This window comes from Lolium rigidum, chromosome 3 (assembly GCF_022539505.1).
Source record: "Lolium rigidum isolate FL_2022 chromosome 3, APGP_CSIRO_Lrig_0.1, whole genome shotgun sequence".
Lineage (NCBI taxonomy): Eukaryota > Viridiplantae > Streptophyta > Magnoliopsida > Poales > Poaceae > Lolium > Lolium rigidum.
Window position 1 is genome coordinate 277,583,827 of NC_061510.1, and position 19,740 is coordinate 277,603,566.

Consider the following 19,740-nt stretch of genomic DNA (forward strand, 5'->3'; position numbering starts at 1 on the left):
CATGTCCTTAGCAATTTTGACATTTCAAAATGTGTTCATGACAATTCAAAAAAAGAAGTGTTCATGGAGTTGGTACATACATGTCTGACTTTGAGATTAATTTTCGGTGTAAAGAGTCTCAACTTATAACATGCGCAAACATCATATTGCACTCCTTTTCCTTTTATGAGTTTATTCTCAAGGTTATCATAAAAGGTTTTTAACAAGACAATATGTTCACAAGATCATAAATAGCTCCTATTTTCTACCTGGGTTTGTAATGGACGTATACAACAAAGTTATTGTTATGTAAACATCATAGAGGAGGGGCAGGGACCCATCGATTCCCGGTCATAGGAGGCGAAGATGGGGCAGATGGCGTCGGCTGCTAGGGTGGAACTCTAGGTCGCCGACAGCTTCTTGGGAGAGAGGAAAGCATTTCGTGCTATCTAGCGCGCCACCAAGGCAGCAATCTTTCTGAACACTAGGCATAACTTGACCTTATTTAGCTCGGTTGCAATATTTTATACAGTGCATACGGTATCAGTCCTATTGAAACTGCTAAACGTATATCGAAGCACGTTATAAACTATCGAGCAATTCTCAACTCCAAACATGACACTTAAGTTCCGTTATAAACAGATGAATTGCTTCAAATATGCCACCAACGCATATTATGTACTTATGTACTTGACTGGACAACTGAATCAGCTCTGCATCGCCGCTTCAGTTTTTACAGTCTTCAGAGAAGAATCGAGCTGTTCCTTGATGCAGCTAATAAGATTTGAGGTTTCATTTGGCTCAATGGAGCTCCTTCTAAAGCTCTGTAATATTTTAATTGTCATGAAAATATCAGTAAATGATAAGACAAGTTGTTTTGCTACCAACAGCCATAACTTATGGCTCCAAGATTTTGAAGACGGAAATATAGAAATGTGAATTGCAACATACCTCAGTAGGCCACAACTCATCACCCGATTTACGAGGAATTATGTGGCAATGGGTCTGTAGATAGTAGGAAACATGAGATAGATCAGTACATAGTTCTTCAAGTTGACCTATATGCAAAAGAGGTGCAGAGGAATCATGTGGAAGTGAGCATGATGCACTAATGGAAAACCATGATACATAAGATAGAGCCTATGCATATTTTCAAGATTGAGATATTATTACACACATGGAAAATAACTTGTCCCGCAGCTGCTCCATTATTGACCACCAAGTTGAATGAATCTGAGTTACAAGATAATAAAATCAAATTAATGAGCTAACGATAGATAACAAATGGCATCCTTAAATGTATCACAAAAAAACCATGCAATTTTCAAATTGTGCTTAATGTACCAGTCATGTTACAAATTCACATAATACAAAATATAAGATTACAGAAGCTAACCATATTACGCGATTCATTGCCTGTGTGAAAGAGAAAAGTACAAGAACAAATTAATGATCAATTGTCTTTCTTTGTACACTGAAATTGAGAAGTATGTTGCTGGGTGAGGAATACAAGAAAGTGTTCATGCTTCTTATAGATCTCAGGGAAACAATGCACAAACTCTTGAGAGTAAGTCATCTGCCCATCTTCACAACATGTGGAGACCAGTGAGGCTACCAGAGCGCAACACTGGTAATCACAAAATGGCACACCTGTTTTTTTCTTTTTTGCTAACCAGACATTGACCTACATATCATTACTGGTATCAAACTAGACATTACCACAGTTTAAGTGTTGAATGGTTCATGTAGAGGTAAGATTCCTATTTAATTCTGTGACATTAGCTTGCTGGTATAATGTTTCTCCTTTCGGGTTTGTATTAGTCTATTATGGATTTGAAGCAATGTAATTGAATCTCAGGACAATCTTGTCATAGTTCTGCAGATTTATGTAATCTACAATAGAAGGATTGAAACTTGGCAGCAGTTCAGCCAGTCAACCAATGATCTGGTTTGCGGTGTACTTAGGCATTGCTAAATATATGCATGTTGTGACTAATGCAGAAAATACTTTGAGGAGTTCTTTTGGAGAACTCATCAGCCTGTAAAGGTTCTTTGAATTTAGCCAGATAGCACTATGTGGGGAAAATTATGTGCAAGAGACTGATCATAATTCGTGAAAAGGTATTTCACTCGGTTATACAGAAGCCATGAAAATTTAGGTCTACTGCGCATCTTTAGTTTTAAGAATTCACTACGAAAACAATTATGAAAAGAACAATGAAAAAAGATGCCGTCCACCTACCACACTGAGTAGCCTTCATAATCGCATTGCTAAGAAAAGGTACTTTGGAACACATGGCTGCTACAACCTGGCACAAAACACGAAATTAACCTCAAAAGATGTTCAACAGTGATTAATCCAATGGATTAGTTATCAGATCGTGGAAATAACATAACATTGTAGCATTTGCTTGGTTAAATTCCTAAGAAAAGAACCTATATGGGTATGGCATATGATACTATGTGTTCCATTTAATTTGCTAGCGGAAGGCGTTTTTCATGAGTCCACTTACATGGAAAAGTCAAAACTGTAAAATGAACGTGATTGATGAAAAATATTACCTATAGAGAAAATATCAAAAGGAAAACTACCAAACAGGATAGGTACCAGTTCAAGAAACAACAGTTTGCTACGAAAAATGTCAATGTTTATTGCCAATAACTTACAGTAGGTGGGGTGGCCTCGAGTGATGAAAAATGGCATTTTGGAATTATCAAGGAATGCCTGCATATGTGAAAAATGGTAAGGAGACATTATAAATTAAGAAGAAGAAAAAATCAAGAAACCTAGTTTACTTAACAAGGTAAGAATATGGCTAAGCTACGCAAGACAAGTAAGATGAATGTTGATCAAAGAGAGAAGATTGAAGGTAAAGAACTTGTACAGTTAGTAAGCTAAGCATTGCTAATTGAATTTTACTTTTATACAGAATAAGTAAATGAGTATGATTTACTGAAACATGGTATGTTCATTCCACCCAACCAACCAACTGCCAAAGCCTTTTTTAGTAGGAAAATGTGTGGGTCACTATTTGCTTAGCAGTGTTTCGTGGGCAAGAAAATATGATATAATCCTTTGTTTGAAAAGCTAGAATCATTAATATAAAAACAGACTCACCCTCGTCCACATTTTCCCATATTTTTCCCTTGTTTGAAATTAACTTCATGATCTAGTACTTCAAGATATTGTAGGAGTAATTTTTTTTAAAAAAATGAGTGCATTTTATAGAAACATCATTATCTCATCAAATTTGAAATTCCACCAAAGAGAAAGTTCAAGCACTGAATCAGAAAATGATCATTGATGGATCAAAATCGTGGGCTCCAATCTGAACCTATAAACTTGGTTAAGCAGGTCGAATCAGAACAGGTTTTCAGCTGTTCTGAAACACCTATATTCATACTCTACAGGATCAAATGGCCTAAGAGCCTTAAAGAAATGCCCTAAGTGGTGCCAAAAATACTAACTACTAGCATAAGTCGTGTTAAGAATCGCACAAATTTGTACCATGTATACATACAAAAAAATTGTACTGCACTAGATTTTTCCAGAAAAATCTTAAAATCAATATCCCCTAAGAAATACGAAGGATGGCATCTATCAACATGACATACTCATTTAATACTTAAATCAAGGCAATCAAAAGTTCCAGCAAAGTGATGGCAAATATTTCTACAAACTGGAAATACTCCAAGCTAACATATGTCAAGAACTTCCAACCATATAAAATGGAAAATATGGGTAAAGAAACGAATCAGTTTTACCCAGGAGCCAATGGATGAGAATCCAATATGCAGAGGCAGACATCGTCTTCGTAGACCTGCAAATTACACAGATAACGGTGTTGAAAGCAAATTAACTAGCAGTCCGTCCCCACAAAGCATGGTTAATAAGTTCGGTCAATAAAGGCCCGTGTTCATGTATAAACAGCTGAACTAGGTATTTCCAATTATCGACCAGATTCCGAGACAGCAAACTTGGGTGTTAAGCTGTGAGTGTGAGACGCTACGGTTTTTGGATGTGTGGACGAAGCTCCCATGTAATTAATTCCCTCTTTATCAATCACGGCCCAACCTAAATCCGGAACAAGCGACGGAGGCAGCAAGAACAAATTGGGAAGAGGAAGAGAGAGCGCGACCCACCTTGAAAGCTGGCGCCTCGTCGCGTATGATCCGGCAGAATACGCAGGTCTCCAGCTCCCCATCCCCCACCGGACCGGCCGCCGCGCTGCGGCTGTCGTCGCCGGCGACGGCGCACGGAGAGGTAGAGAGCACTGCTTCCTGCCCTTCCGCCAGCTCATTCTCGCCTCTGCCGGCGGGAGGCGCCGGGCCCTCGGGCCGGAGGTGGGAGTGGAGCACGGCGAGGCGCCGAGGCGGGGACATTTGGGCGTGGGTGTGGGATATGGGGCTGGTGTGTGTACTCGTGTTTCGTTCACGTAGAGGTTTCCTTGGGTCAACGGCAACGAATATCGATAATCGATAATAGGAAAATTTTCTGTGGTAGTAGCACTATTTATCCATTTGATTTAATATAAAGAAAATGAGCATAGAAAAAATATAGGAATTTTTTTATTTGGTTTAAATTCCATACGAAAATCAAATGAATTCTACAATCTACTCATGCCTCTTTTTTTTTTTACATTTCTATACACCAAGAACAAGACAATGGTCATAAGTTGCATAATAATGATCTAAACTTAGCTTTACATTTATTTTAATCATGATATAATTATGGTTTCAAAGATTCATGTGTTTCATATTCCTGCAAATCAAACACTCAATTTCGTATATGCTTTTGCAACTCTATGAGATTGCACACACATTCCTATCATATTTTTGTCTTTTTCCATCTCTACGTCCGTGAAATCCTACGAATCAAACATGCTCTAACTTGTCTTTCACAATGGGTTTATTACTGCTCTACTGTATTTCATCCGTCTACATATAATGATACATCTAGATTTATTTAAGTTATAAACTTTTTAAAAATTTGATGAATTTTACAGAAAAATAGTAGAATATACGATATTAAATTGGTACATTATGAAACTACATTTAAAAACGAATCTAGTGGTACTAAATAAGTGTCACACATGCTACTCTCCTGATTCATATTAATTAACTCAATTTTATCTAGATATGGATGTATCTAGTCTTTTTTTATGAATCAATAGCTTTCATTCATCAATCATCAGCCTTAGTACAATCTTTTTGGAGATAATCAACTAAAGACCCAGGAACATAATTTATCCATAAACATCTCCTTCTATTAGATGTAGCCTGCTTAGCACATAGGTGTGCTGCTTCATTTGCGTCCCACCGAATGAAATTCAGTTGGAAGTACTTCAAATTACTGCTCAGTTCGTCGATCTCGCCATATCTGATCTTCCCTCATTCCTTTCTCTCCATAGCTTGACGACCTCATTTGCATCCATCTCGATCTTGATGCGGGAAAGGCCACTGTCAGCAGCAAGTTTGACTCCATCACGAATGGCTAGAGCCTCAGTGATCAATACTGTAGAAACATTTTCATACATTATAGCCTATCCTCTTTTCAATATTCCTACATGATCACGAACCACCAATCCAGATGGACCTTCTCCTATTGAGTTTTGGAAACTAGCATCTACATTTAGCTTCAGAATTCCTTTCTTTGTATCTCAAAAAAAGAATTCTTTTCTTTGGTGGCTGCCAGGAAGCACATTTCTTCGGAGTACTAGCGCCCCTCGCGTGGCCTTCTATAGAGAGATCTGTCACTATGTCAATTGTCCACTTTACGTACCGATTCATAGATTGTCCTACCATGCTCGTCAACAAACGCGTCTAGGTAACCATTGAAAGCCTCGGCCATCTTCTTACAATAAAATCAGGGAACAGACCCAAACGGAGCGCCCCTGACCCCCTCCTCCCGCACCCCTCCCAAACCCTAAACACACCCCGCCGCCGCCGCCGTCGCCGGTAGCGCCTCCGGGCAAAGGCCGTGGGGCGTGGCGGCGGCGGCGGCCTCTCCTTGTTGCCGCGCTGGGACGGTGACCGGGATCCCTCGACGCTCGCTGCGGCCGGTCGGATTTGGTGATGGGCGGCGGCGACGGCCGACCTCCGCGCGACGGCCGAAGCGGCAGCCCCTTGCCTTCCGCCGGATCTTCACAGCAGCACGCCGGAGGGCCGGTGGCGGGCGGCGGCCAGGCCATGATCTGCGCCACTTTCCCCCCGCCTCTCGGCCGTGTGTGGAGGCGATCTCGGGTTTCTCTCACGCCACGAGGTCGCCTGGGGCAGCAGCCTTGGGTACGACGGTGGAGGTGGCCATATTCTTCGTCGGAGAGGGTCGGCCTGCGGTTGGTGTTGGTGGATCCATCGATCTATCACCGCTTTCCGGCGGCATGATGGAGGTGCTTGGAAGCCGGCGTCGGTGTCGCTGGTGGTGGGTTGGAGTGGCCAGCCCGGGATGGTCGCCGACATGGGGGTCCGACCTGAATAAAGGCGGCGGTCCTAGGGCCTCTCTTGCGTGAAGAGGAGGACCTACCGGAGGCCTGGACTCGTGATCCGGCCGGAGTGTTGAGTTCCGGAAGGCTCCGCCGATGAATGTAACAGGTGCTTTTGCCCGGAGTTTGTTGGATCGGAGGTATTCGGTCGTGCGCACCCATGTTTTTATTCCGACCGATTGGTTCTCGGAGGGAGCGGCGCGAAGCTCTTTTTCTTTGATTGACATCAAGTGACTATGGATCCATGATGAAAGACGGAAGAAGAGAATTTCATGAAGGCCAGAGGGGAGGACTAGCTAAGGGAGGTTCAAGTCTTTGCGATGTTGAGGGACTTGTTTGGTGTTTCGGGCTTCACAGCAGCGGTATGAAAGTGGGGGCGACAACACAGGTGAAGTGCAGAGTCCTACCTTTCAGGGTGAAAACCCAAGGTCTAGCCTTAATTGGTTGTGCCTGGCGATGTCCTTGGTGGAGGCATTTGTTTTGAGAGCGAGGACTAGTCTGCAATTCAGGTGTTGTCTTGGCGGTGGATGTATTGCTGTTGTTAGGCCCAAGATACTGTAGCGGGACTTTTATTTCTTAGTTTTCTTTTCTTGTTTTTGGCTGTGTGCATCCGTAGTGCCATTAGGGTGGTGCGTTGTTGCAGAGGCTGGGTGTAATTGGTATCTTCTTGATATTAATATATTCCCTTTATCGAAAAAAAAATATATAAATAAAGTTGAGTCAATTTATTTAAATTGGAGGGAGTACTACATTTTTTCCATAAAATTAAGTTTGACTTAACAAAACATACACTTAATTTTTTTTAGCTCAACATACACTTAATTATGGACGGATGGGATGTGTACTCGTGTTTCACGTATAGCTAGACAAAATAACTGTCGTCAGAAACAAAAGAAAAAAATTCTCAAAAAAAAAAGAAAGAAAAGAAAAAACTATACAACACGGCTCCTCGACCTCAACCGGGTTCGTCTGTATCTCAAAGCAAAAACCGGGTTCGTCTCGGGCTGGCGTGCAGCCTCATCCTCCATAGCTCGAGTCGATCTCTCCCCTCCGCGACTCGTACTAGTCGGCTGCCGACCATCGCCGGTCCAAGAAGCCGCCTGCTCGTTGCCCACTCCGCCGCCCCGCTCGTCCTTCGATCTTCCCTCCTGCCGTACCCGGGATCCGGATCGACCTTCCTCTGTAAGTCAATTGGTCAGCACCACTCCCCCGCTGAGTTCTTGACCAATATTTCTGGCGACGGATTAGTTCCGCTCTTCTTTCCGAAAGGTTTCAGCAATCTGTTCTTGGGGGGCAGGGCGTAATTCCGCTGTTAGGTTAGATAAACCTCGAATCGGTACTGACTCGCAGTAACTGACATGCGATTTGGATAGCTTGTGATGTGTTTGACGCGCTAGCTTGTGCTTGTGCGTGTACAGATTCAGCCGTCGGAGTTCCACCCTGTTCCTGATCGATCTTGATAGTACCGTCTGCTGATTTCTTGGTAAGCCCTGGTTGACCAGTCTCCAAATTCCGCTGAACTCTTGAGCTATCTTTCTGCTTCGGGTTTAGTTATTGGCTCCCTCCGTGCTTTTCCTCGATTAGATTACTACACATATTTGGCCTAGCTGGCCTTCGCGTACCACTTATTGCCAGTGATGTTTTACGATTCTGCGGTGCTCTTTGTGACCTCCTCAGTGTTCTTGGATGTATGATTTGACAGGGTGGAAAGGGACATTTAGGCAGCATAGGCCGTGGAAACACATTTAGATTTGTGTTTGGTCACGAGAAGGAAATGTATATTTTTTTTAAGAGATTTTTCATTTAGTTCCATGGTGCACACTCTTGTTGTTATATTATTGGATACACTTAATTGAATGGCCAACTAGATAATTGCCTTGTGCGTAACAATTAGGGAAGATTTTGTAGTTCCTCAAGAGGATGCGAAAAGAGAAGAAACTTTTTAGTGCAAATTCTTCAATTATGTTGGCATCACTATGTGTAAAGAGACAATTTTGAACTAAAATTTTCTTTGATTGATTTAATCAATGATACATTTTCTCTTTCTCTAACCGTAGATGGAAAATACAATTGATTCCTTGACGTACAAAGGTTCAATTCCAGAGGCAATTAATCAATCAAGAAGGGAGAAAAAACTCTTTGTAATCTACATATCAGGTAAGATTGTTGTTGAATTCAACTCTTGTAGCCATGTTATCTTTGTACTATTTTCTGATAGCCCAACAATGGTTGACAATATCCATGATTCTTCTGCATAAGAAAATATGCTATCCAATACAATCCTGTATGGACTGATATTCTAGTGCTGGTTTAATATATCTGAAAGTAGTCCAGCCTATTGATAAGACATTAATTGCTTCATTTCAGGTGAAGATGAGACCTCAAGTAGGATGGAACAGTTTACGTTGGTTGATGAACATGTGAGTTTCTTCAAACCTCCTTCGTTGCAAAAAAGATCATTTTCTTTTGTGGTAGTAAGTAGTAACATATTGTATTAGCAATTTTTTCGTGCAACCACTTATGTTTGTATTCGCAGGTGGCTGAGGTGATTAGCAGATGTTGCATATTCTTGCAACTAAAACATGGCAACGTTGATGCATTGCAATTTTCAGCTATCTGTATCCTTTTACACACACATTTGCCTTTTGATACCTTGCATCCTTTTTTCTGCTTTTTTGTTTGCTTTCGGTTTGTTTGGGGTGTACTCTGCACCTTCTTGGCTTTTTCTTCCAATACAATATGACACACTCTTTGGGGCGTGTTCAAGAAAAAGATAATATGCTGATGATCACTCTGGATTAGCTGCGGGATCAACATCACATTCTTGCCTTAAAACTCCGGTATCAAGTATTTGACAGTGTTTATCTAGTTTGCAATTATCTTCAATGGTGAAAAGTGTTTTTAATATGCTTAATTTAGAATTTACAACGTTACACCCCCAAGCACATCAGACTTGGTTTACTTGTCTTGGTACCTGTCATCGCTTCAGTATATTACTATATTTCCAGTTTTCTTTTTTACAGCTCAGCTATTTTGGTACTTAAATGGTCCCATCTTAGCATCCATGAAACATGTTTTGCATGGTAATGAAGAATATGCTGTTTCCTCATGTCTATAATCATTGTGCAGTTTTGTCCTTGACTTTTTCTCAACCAGATCCACAGAAGTCTGTCCCAAGTGTATCTGTCGTTGGACTGAATGGTACTATGTTATGGAATCATGGTATGGATATATTAATACTTACAATTTTCTGTGATGAAACTGTCTCTCGTTAAGTGGCTGTTCTGGACCAGTGCTTAATTGAGTCTTTTCGCAGAGGGGTATATTAGCCCTGAAGATCTTAAGGAAAACATTGAGAAGGCTTGGGCTTCCCTTCACCTGCAGGTATAAATTGCTGAAAATACAGACCATTCTTGAAGTTTACTGCAAGCTTGTTCTGTAGTTGTTTTCAGTTATTTTCATTTCTATATTTGCATTTTTTTATCACTTTGGGTAGCAGAGCCCACTTGAGAGTTAAGTCACTTACGACTCTGCCCTTCTCACTGGAACAATATGTACATGCTTTTTTTTTGTTTGTATCCCATGCAAAAACGACTTGGTGCCCACGGTGCTGCATGTGCCCGCAGTGGCTGCTGCGGGATTCGCTTTGCGGTTCAAAATCTGATTGAGATGCTGTTGACCACTTCCACATGGGTGAGTTGTTAGCATCTGCTGCTGCGGGGTAATTGGGGTTCACTGTGAGGTTTTGGGGCGGGAAAGAGTCGCATTTCAGCGCCAACCTGTCACCTGTAGCGGGAGAAAATAATTTGGCGTGTACAATGACTGTTGGTGGCAAAATTTTCGATCAGCTTTTTCTTAGAAATCACTGCCCGTGATGGTGCTATCCAATGGTGCTATATATAGAGGGTGCAGTCAAAACAAGCATGACTACAAGACAATACCGAGAATCCATTATTAGCTCTAAGTATCACGTGAATTCTGGGCAACACATTAAAAAATGCACTTGTGGTAATGATTGCGCTGTGTCAAATCCTTGTCTACCTCCGGTGTACAATAATTGACAAGCAAAAAACTTGTGGGTGGTCATCATCTACCTCTGGCTACGGTTGCTCTTCCCTCTCATGGGGATGGCCGGGTCATTGAAGATGATTTTAACACTACAAAAGCTTGATTTAATCTGTATAAAAAGACCACCACATCATATTTGAACACAGTGGAAAACACCTAATTGAACATATTACGGTGTGCATCCAAGAAGGTCATATCATCTGTTCGCATAAAAGGATGTGATATCCTCTAGCAGAGTTATGAGCCTGTGTCTAGCACCATAGAAAATATGCAGCTAAATAGGCGTTGCCATAGTTCCAAGGGCCAACCAATCCCAGCGAGTAGTACTATCGCATGCTACACTTAAATCCGTCTAGGTCTGCAACAGGCCAGCTATTGTCTTGGATGAACTATCGCATAGCATGGCAAGGGCCGGTGATTCCACAGATTTGAATATTTGAACGGGCCTCTATTATAGTGTGATGTAGCAGCCCATGGATCCTCTTATTTGAATTCAAACAATAAGTTTTGACAGGCAGGGAAATGTGTCCGCCAACTGGTGGGTGCGCACGCACCCCCACCCCCTGGGCACCAAATTGCCTCTATCCCATGTTTGCAACTTCACATGACTTACCTGTTATGTGTGTTGTTTCTAAGTGGGGCTCCTTGAAAGAGGTGTAACTATAGTGAGTAACTACTATGATCTCTGTAGAAATGCTACTTGGGATATCAAGTTAACTAGTAAGACACCCATGCTACACTACAGAACTAAAAAACAACGTGAAACATAGTTTACTCAAGTTATATGTCAAATTAATTCACCTGTATATTTTCTTTTATCGGCGATGGAGTAGAGACGGTAGCTTGCTGCTATGCTCGTAGGTTTGTATATTCGCTTTTGTCAGAGTCAAGAGGAAGAAGGCTAGAAAAAGAGTGATGGACGACCACGGACACGAATCTAAGTTGGAAAGATCTTCCATGATGAATCGAAATCTTATGGACCTAAACAGCTTCAGACACCAACTCTACAATGAGATGACGGTTTGCCTCAGTTTCTAGATCACGCACCTGAGCAGTACTGGAACCAACACTTTAAATAGCTAGTTAAGCTAGTGTTTTGATTGCTGATAGGATAGTGGAGAAATGGCAGGTGCCAAATGCTCCCATATAATTGCATCAATCTGATGTTAATCAATCAATATCTAAGTAAATAACTTGTCCTTTTTAGAAAATGTAGTTAGTATTGTCCTTGTGTCAAGTCTTGGGGTAACGACAGAAAAATTAGGCTGCAAAATAACTGGAAGTTGGAAAAAAAAAGTTGATCGTATGGAACCTAGAAATGCATCAGTTGAATTGTCATGTCATGACACTGCATGCTATAGCGGCTGTAATAGGCTCGTGTAGGTCATATCCAATTCTGAACTCTTAAGTCACTACAGCTGCACAAAGCAATACATCAGCTGCTTTAAGCTATAATGCGTTGATCTCGGCGTTGGTGAGGGTATACAAAGCTTCCTCTTCTAGTTTTTTTTGTTTTGATCAAACAATTTTCAAGTTCATAAGTTTAATTCAACTCCGCCACATGTCAAATGATCTGACTTTGTAAGCATATATAGATATAAATAGAACTGTGTGGTACAAATCTGTAGTTTGATTAATGTTCATGTGCATGTGTCAGAGAAAGTATATTAATCAATCTGAGGATAGGAGATTCTTTTATTAAAATTCAGTCGAACTCATGAGTGATCTCACCTCCATATAGTTGCTTGAGATGCTGGTTCAGTAACAACCATCTGAGAGTGTTAAATTATATTCTTGTATGTTTAAGATTTATATTTGTGTTCTGTTACATCAAAATCTGACCTTTCTGATTGATCTGCGGGCAAACATATATTAGAGAAAAGGAATAAGAGTTGTCTTTCCTCACTGTATAAAATATTACTTACCTGTTACCATATGATCTGTGTTAGGATATCCTTTACATTTTCAGACTAGTACTATAGCTTTGCTAAATACGATCTATTGTGGATTGTTGTAGGAGACAGCAGCAACCTTGTTAGCAGCATCACTTGCCTCAAGAATGGCTGATCCTACGAATGCTGCTTCTACCAATATGCCTGCTACAGAAAGTTCATCTACTTCAGAAGATCATTCTAATTCATCAAGTCAATCTTCAGAGACTTCTTCAGTCCGTGGATCTACTAATTCTACTGATCTGGTAGCACAACCACCTAGTAGCATAAGCCAAGCTGTAAGTTTTCCCTGCTGTCCTTAGTCGGTAGTTCAGTTTTATGTATGAGAAAGAAAAGGGATAACTCACTGCTTGTATTACACCAGGAACTTCTCAAGACAAGTGAAAGCTCAAAATCAGATTCAGCTCCATGCAATATAACCACTGAGGAGAAGTTAGATTCAGCATGTAAGGCTGTGTTGCCAGAATTTTCAGCGAGCTCAAATATGGACAGTTGCAAGGATCCAAATCAAACAGGTAGTACACCATCACTAAAAGGAAAGAATAAGATGGGTGGGGTTAGCACTGGTAGAAGTACTTCTACAGAGTTGGCTGTGGAACAAGATAAGGCAACAACTAGCAGTGCTGTTGATGTGACCTCAGATTCTGCAAACAAAGATGATATTCAGCTAGTCATTCGTATACCTAATGGACCTAGCCTGCAGATTAAATTGACAAAAGAAGATGTTTTAAGGAAGGTGAAGAATTTTGTGGATGAAAACAAAGGTAGTGGGATTGGATCTTATAATCTTGCGATGCTTTATCCAAGAAAAGTATTCACGGAACAAGGTACTGAATCTTCACCCTGCATCTATGCACATATGTATGATATAGAACATTGTTTTATCCCACATTTTGACGAGATAGTAATGCCATTCATTTCTCTATTTCAAGAAAATTACTTAGTCTCCAACTTTTGCATGGGTGAGGATGTCTGAGATTGTTCTACATTATGTGTCGTTAATTAGCTGCTAATAAGTAGTAACTGTCTGCTTGATTAAAATCTATGGATTAAGCTTCTGTATAATAAAAATCGTGCTTGCATGTTGCATACAACATGATTCCTACTACCAATTCGACAAGTTGGTTTAGGATTCAACAGAGGGTGAGGGTCCTACTCCAGATGTTCTCAGGTTTGGATCATTTGACATTAGTAGCTCTACCCTAAAGCTCAAGATGGAACACTGTAAATGCTGTATCTATATTTATAATCTGCTGTTGTCTGCTCAAGGGCAGAGATAAATCACCATCCCTTCTAAACTTGCTCTTAGCAATGTTTATTTGTAAACCTTTTTGTTAATTCACATGTTAACCTGCACAACTTTTTGAAAGTTCCAAAGCTGACAATTTCATGAATTTACACCTCGTTTGGCATCCAGGAATTGTACCTAGAATTCTGGAATTGGAATTGGATTCCTGGAACATAAGCCTTTGGCTGGCACAGGAATTGGAACAATAAATTTCGAACCCAAGCCTAGAGAGTTAGAATATGAATAAACCAATTGTTTGCTAGAATCACATGAAATTATTGGTTGCACATACATGTACACATGGACCGACCAAAATGCACAAAGTTGCTCCTCTATGCCTTAAGTCATCTCTGAAAATTTCAGATAATCTAGGGCGTGCGTTTGGTAGCCTGGGCCCGATTCGTGGCTCACGGCACCTGCGCGTTCGGAACGAACCACGGGCCAGAATAAAAAGGCCTTTTTGTTTGTTTGCCTGCAGCCAACCCCAAATCTCGATGGAGATGAAACTACACCTCTTTGGTACCATCCAGGCAAGCATGAGGTCATCTCTTCTCTACAACGGGTAGCCTTACCATTTCGTGACAGTTGCACACTTACGAAGCTAGCAATTCACGAAATCAGCCCGTACTGTTACGAATGGTACTTCATAATGATGCTCCCTAGCTACTACGAATGGCAGTTTATCATCACGGGGTAGTTCAACATACGGGGATCAAATTGGGGTTCAAGAAACAGGGGATCAAAGGGCCTCCTATAGAAGCACGTCTGATCAACATGCACAAATTGATCCGCCAATAACCTCAAATCTGTTGTTCGGCATGCGGACACTACTGATCAATTTTATAGTGTGAACACAGGGTTGGAAATTTAAATATGGAAGTTTTATGAAAGCATGTACAGGGCATACATGTACCATTTGGCCTATCTATATAGCTCACCGTAGCTCATCTGCACGTCGACAATAGTTGTTAAATTTCAGTTGATTCGACCAAATTTGCATGTTCATCAGAAGATTCAGATTCTAAGCAACGAAGTTTCATAAGGAATAACTTATTTCAATGCGACATCAAAACATAAATATTGGAACTGGCCTCTTAGAATCTAATTCAAATCAATCTAGTTGGCTGAATCAAATTCAATTGTTGGGAGCCAAAACAAGGTGTTAGCAGTTTGTAGACTGTTGTTGCATTAGTCTTTGTAATAATGAGTGATGTCTCTTGTTGAATAAATTAGGGCGAAGAGAGAATCTAGCATCAAATTTACAAGCATGCAGCAAAATTAGTACTCCCTTTGTCCCTGTTTACATAGCGTCCTCGTTTTAAATGATTTAACTTTGACCATCAATTAACCAATAGTATAGGAAACAAGTGTCATGAAAATTAGACCATTGATTTTTTTTTTTTTTTGGAAAACTCTATATGGCAGCCGGCTGTAGCTACAGCCTCCCTCGTAGCCTTCTTCTCATCTGTCTCCGTACACAGAGCTCCGTTTTGTTTTATCGATGCGCTTGACCAGGTTGCACCATCTCCCACCCCAATCCGATCCTCCCTCACGATTGAGATCCATGAAGGCCCATGAAGGAAGCCGGATCCAGTACGATAAGTTAGGATAGGTGGATCCTTGAGTGCATGGGAATGTAATATTCCGTAGATAGGCAACTTGTATCCGGGTAGGACTCCCTGTAGAAACCCTAAGATCCAGGCGTCTATATAACCCGGATCCTGTGAGCCCTAGAGGCACAACCACAACTCATTGTAATACGCACAAGCAGCAGCAGTAGGCCCTGCCATTGTGCAGTGTGATCCGAAGCTGGGTAATCACGTACCACCGTCCCGATGGCTCTCCACCCTATGGCCCCATCTTCTTTCCCACTTCGTGAGGATACCTCCTCTCGGGTATAGTCAAATAGGCAACGACACCTCGTCTCTCTCCGTTCACCGTTACCACTCCTGTGGTGTTTGTCATGGCCACCCATCTCCCACACCCCCATGTTCTCTCCGCTGCCGCAGATCCCCCGCGCTCCGCATGTCCGCACCCCTTCGGCTGAGCCTGCCTCCAATCGCGCCTCCCTCCGGACGAAGCTCCCTCTGGCCGTGTCCCTCTAGTAGTGCCTCCCTCTGACTGCGCGGTACCTCCAACCAGCGGCGCCGACGCGAGCTCGTCTCGCCACGATGGACGGGCCCTCCTGGAGCTCCTCCTCGAGCTTGCCCCGCGCCGGCGGGCTCGAATCTGCCTCCCCCCGAGCTCCTCCGCCTATGCCGGCGGCGCTAACCTACGTGCTGCTCCTCCAACCGCCCGCGCCGTCCGTCTATCTGCGCAGATCCTCATCCCGATGAGCCGACGACGTCTGCCATGGCACCACCTTTGACGCGCATGGAGAGCACGGAGGAGCGGCATCCTTGGTGCTTTGTTAGGGGCGGGAAGGAGCAGCTACGGCGGTACCCGACGTGCAGAAGCCCCATAGGTGCCTCCGGCGTGGTGGATTTGTCTCCGGCGAGCTCGAATCGGCCATGGCAGTGCTTCCATGGTCGATGGCGGAGATAGATTTTGGGGAATTTTTCCGATGTTACATACGGCGTTGCAATTTGATAATGTGTTCATATTTTTGTTGTGTAAGTATGTGTAAAGTGATACACTGATTTTTGTGCATATGATATAGAGAAATTGCACCAATGTTACTTACGTGTTTCTATAATGTTAGATAAGTTAGACAAAATACTGCATATAAATGTTACAAAACGATGTGACATTTTACCTACGCAGAGAAAAATGTTACATTCAGAATTATTTTGTACCATTGGGAATTTTTTCGCACCATAATTTCGCGAGTTGCCAGGTTATAGGAAAAAATGTTGGAGACAAATGTTACATACTCTCAAAAAAATTGATACATACAAATCATTTTTTTACCATCATCGAACGCGCGAGAATCTCTTACTAGATCGGACGGCTTAGGAGGCGGCTGATAAATAGTGTTTTTACATCCGGCTGTAGCCTAGCACTGGCCATGTTTTTTTCGAATACGAAGACAATGGTATATTTGTGGTAGCAAATAGCACAAGTTTCGTTCGTCAAAATTAAACCTCAAAACGTGTGTGCACAGAAGGGAGTATTTAGGAACAGAAGGGAAATGCCTGCATGCTTTTAAAATGCTGCAGAGTTAATAAGACTAAGACCAGTTGAAGGCTATGATAAATAGCTTGTAAAATACACCCTGTTCACTATTATAATATATTTTAGGTTTTTTTTTTGACAATGTATGTATATCTAGATGTGTTTCAATGTGTAGGTTCACTCATTTCGGTCCATATCTTGTCCACATTGAAATATCTAAAACATCTTATAATAGTGAACGGAGGGAGTAGGTGCGGTAACGTTTTCTTGTAAAATAGATTATTGTACTAATATATACTCTCCCATGGCTCTACTTTTGGACATTACTTATCCTAGGTTCCTAACATGTTAGCCAATGTTAGAAGAACATAATCATTTGGTTCATTCTTGGTGAAAATCTACCAATATTATTTGCATGTGAAATATTGAGTATTTTCTGTACCATTTTGGAGATCTACATGAGTAATTTTTTGCATTAAAAACACTGCACAGGTTTTATTGAAGTTTCGTTTCATCAGGAGTGTTGGACCATTTATTATTTGTTTAAAGTTTGGTTGCACACAGCCAAACATTCTAATCATCTATTTGGTACTACATCTGTTCCAAAATGTAAGAAGTTTCGGTAGGCTACTTTAGCCTACCAAAACATTTTGGAACAGGGGTAAGATGTAGGATAGCATGATGTAAGCCTTTCATTTTAGTTAATAAGTTGGAAATAGGTGCCTGAACTATTTCTAGCTATTAGTTCAGATAAGTAGTCTTTTGATGCAGACTTCAGAAAAATCTGCATGCAAATTCCGCCTCTTGAAGTTAACTTAACTTCATTGGCTGTACTCTAAAAAAAAAAACTTCATTGGCTGCAATTATATAGATTGAATAAGGTGTTTTGGATATGGTTGCACTGTGTTTTACTTCTGCTGCGCTTTCATTATGATTGTTATTATTTATCATATATCTATATTATGATTTTATACGATACCCTTTAGGATCTAACTGATTGTCAAATTCTTGTTTAGATATGGAAACGTCATTGTATGAGCTGGGCATTGAAACCCGGCAGGCCCTTGTTGTTGTTCCAAACCCTCAATCTGTTAAAGTGGCAAGGCGCCAATCGTCATCCCCATCCAGTGATTTGGACCACATTGTGGATTCAGACAATTCAGGTGGTTGGGGATATTTTGGCATTCTTGGGACAGCCTTATCATACGTGAATCCATTGTCCTACTTGAGAGGAAATCCCACTCCATCAAATCCTGAGCAACTGGGAATTGAAGGCTCGCAGCAGTACAGTATGTTTTCTTATTTCCTTAGATTCTGCTGCTGATACTTGTTGGTCTGTTTGGAATGAATGTGATTGCAGAGTAGTATTAAAGTTCTGTAAGTTCTCTCATTTCTGACCAGTGAGATTATGTTTACTTCTCTGGTACAGGAGCTCAGAGCTCTCCTTCCCCGAGTCGCCCAGGAATGGGGGCAGCTTCTGAATCCCAACCTCTCAACAGTAATGGGAGCCAACAAGCAGCTACTCATAGCTCTGGAAATACCTTGAGAAGGCGGCCCCGGCAGTTCGGTAGCAATATTCATACTCTGAGCAGTGAAGAACAAGGTCCTTCTGAGGATAGAAATGTTTTCTGGAATGGGAATTCTACAGAATTTGGAGGGGACGAAAAGAAATAGTGGGTCACAGTACTGCATCAGAAATAGTTGATACCTGAGCCATTCCATGAATTATAGATAAATAAATATACTGGGAACAAACTGTGTCAAACTATGTGGTTTATGCGAATCACCCGATAGCACCTTCTCGGCAGCAGTGTTATACATGTTACGGACAATTGCTATTTTAGTGTACAGCTTTCTCTTGACATTAATAGGTTTGTGTGAATTGTTTTTGCACTTTGAACTTTTTCTTTAAATATGAAAGGGAATTTCTAAGTTCAAAAATCTTAAAATGTGCACATGCTTATGTGACGATATACTGAATGTGGACCATGGAAAAATGCCTTTGTCTGTGGGCTACATTAAATGTAAAAGGATATTTGCAGCTAATAAACTGTGAGTCTTTTCATGAAATTTGCGGACTCATAGTGTGCCAACATTTACTTCTGAAAGTAAATTGTAAGTTTTTTTCTAAATATACTGGAACTCGGTACCAAAAATACTGCAGCAGTTGGGTGGGGATGAAGTCAATGCAATAGGATGGTGCACAGTGCAGAAGGGCAGTGGGAAAGTTGTGTAGTGTTCTAATACAGACACAGTTTTCGCCATTCAACATCCATAGAGGAGCTGTTGAACAGACGGAGTCATTGCTCATATCTGTTGTTTTTTTAGCGGGGGGATGAATCTTCATTAACTGGGTACAGGGTTACAGACTTACAGTCATGAGCAACGGCTACAGCAACTCCCTGAGGGAAGTCATTGAGCCAGAACTGGGTTCTACTGGCCACCCGGCCAAGTTTTTGCTGGCTCGTGGCTCACCACATAGCTGTCACGGCTAATCTTGGCTATGCTAACGTCTCTTTTCCATACTAAATCTCTGATTACATTGATTTTAAACACATAAACTGACGTGTTCGGAGTTGACTCATTGAGCAGCTCGATAGCTTCAGCGCAATCTGTTTCCAGTGTGATGTTCAGGCTTTCCCAGTGTAGGCCTGGACGCAGCCCTCCCCCCTTCGCGTCTCGGCACTGTGTCAGCGAGTGGCACACTGAATATGACTTGTCCCTGATAGTCTTGGAAGGCCATGCCTATCGCTGCGCCATCCTTGCTAAAAGCCCCATCCACATTGAGCTTAGTCTCACCGTCTCTCGGAGGGTTTCCATGGCAGCTTCCTCTTATGTTCTGTGACCACCGTCTCCT

At 41.6% G+C, this 19,740-nt stretch overlaps 2 protein-coding genes across 4 annotated transcripts; one reads left to right on the forward strand and one right to left on the reverse strand.

Moving 5' to 3' along the window:
- Positions 1-213: 213 nt before the first annotated feature.
- Positions 214-4,377, reverse strand: LOC124703462 (adenylylsulfatase HINT3-like). 2 transcript variants are annotated; one of them, XM_047235674.1, is made up of 7 exons: positions 4,123-4,377; positions 3,745-3,800; positions 2,647-2,704; positions 2,222-2,288; positions 1,157-1,212; positions 931-984; positions 214-803 (listed from the first exon to the last, which is right to left on the reverse strand). In XM_047235674.1, exons 1-7 carry the CDS (start codon positions 4,360-4,362, stop codon positions 687-689), a joined length of 648 nt encoding a protein of 215 aa, XP_047091630.1. In that variant the 5' UTR covers positions 4,363-4,377; the 3' UTR covers positions 214-686. The 2 variants fall into 2 exon arrangements, with proteins under 2 accessions (XP_047091630.1, XP_047091631.1); XM_047235675.1 differs by having other exon boundaries at positions 610-803; positions 931-1,037.
- Positions 4,378-7,477: 3,100 nt separating this feature from the next.
- Positions 7,478-18,785, forward strand: LOC124703461 (plant UBX domain-containing protein 11-like). 2 transcript variants are annotated; one of them, XM_047235673.1, is made up of 10 exons: positions 7,478-7,655; positions 8,519-8,618; positions 8,829-8,881; positions 8,998-9,079; positions 9,618-9,683; positions 9,778-9,845; positions 12,547-12,759; positions 12,846-13,308; positions 17,900-18,172; positions 18,313-18,785. In XM_047235673.1, the coding sequence occupies exons 2-10, from the start codon at positions 8,519-8,521 to the stop codon at positions 18,555-18,557; spliced, it is 1,563 nt and encodes a 520-aa protein (XP_047091629.1). In that variant the 5' UTR covers positions 7,478-7,655; the 3' UTR covers positions 18,558-18,785. The 2 variants fall into 2 exon arrangements, with proteins under 2 accessions (XP_047091629.1, XP_047091628.1); XM_047235672.1 differs by having other exon boundaries at positions 7,479-7,643.
- Positions 18,786-19,740: the final 955 nt, after the last annotated feature.

Coding starts and splice junctions, on each gene's coding strand:
- LOC124703462 (XM_047235674.1), bottom strand. CDS start 4,362: ATGTCCCCGCCTCGGCGCCTCGCCGTGCTCCACTCCCACCTCCGGCCC. Junction 2,289..2,646: donor TCGAGGCCACCCCACCTACT/GTAAGTTATTGG, acceptor GTTTTGTGCCAG/GTTGTAGCAGCCATGTGTTC. Junction 804..930: donor ATGAGTTGTGGCCTACTGAG/GTATGTTGCAAT, acceptor AAAATATTACAG/AGCTTTAGAAGGAGCTCCAT.
- LOC124703461 (XM_047235673.1), top strand. CDS start 8,519: ATGGAAAATACAATTGATTCCTTGACGTACAAAGGTTCAATTCCAGAG. Junction 8,882..8,997: donor TTACGTTGGTTGATGAACAT/GTGAGTTTCTTC, acceptor TTGTATTCGCAG/GTGGCTGAGGTGATTAGCAG. Junction 9,080..9,617: donor ATTGCAATTTTCAGCTATCT/GTATCCTTTTAC, acceptor TTTCTCAACCAG/ATCCACAGAAGTCTGTCCCA.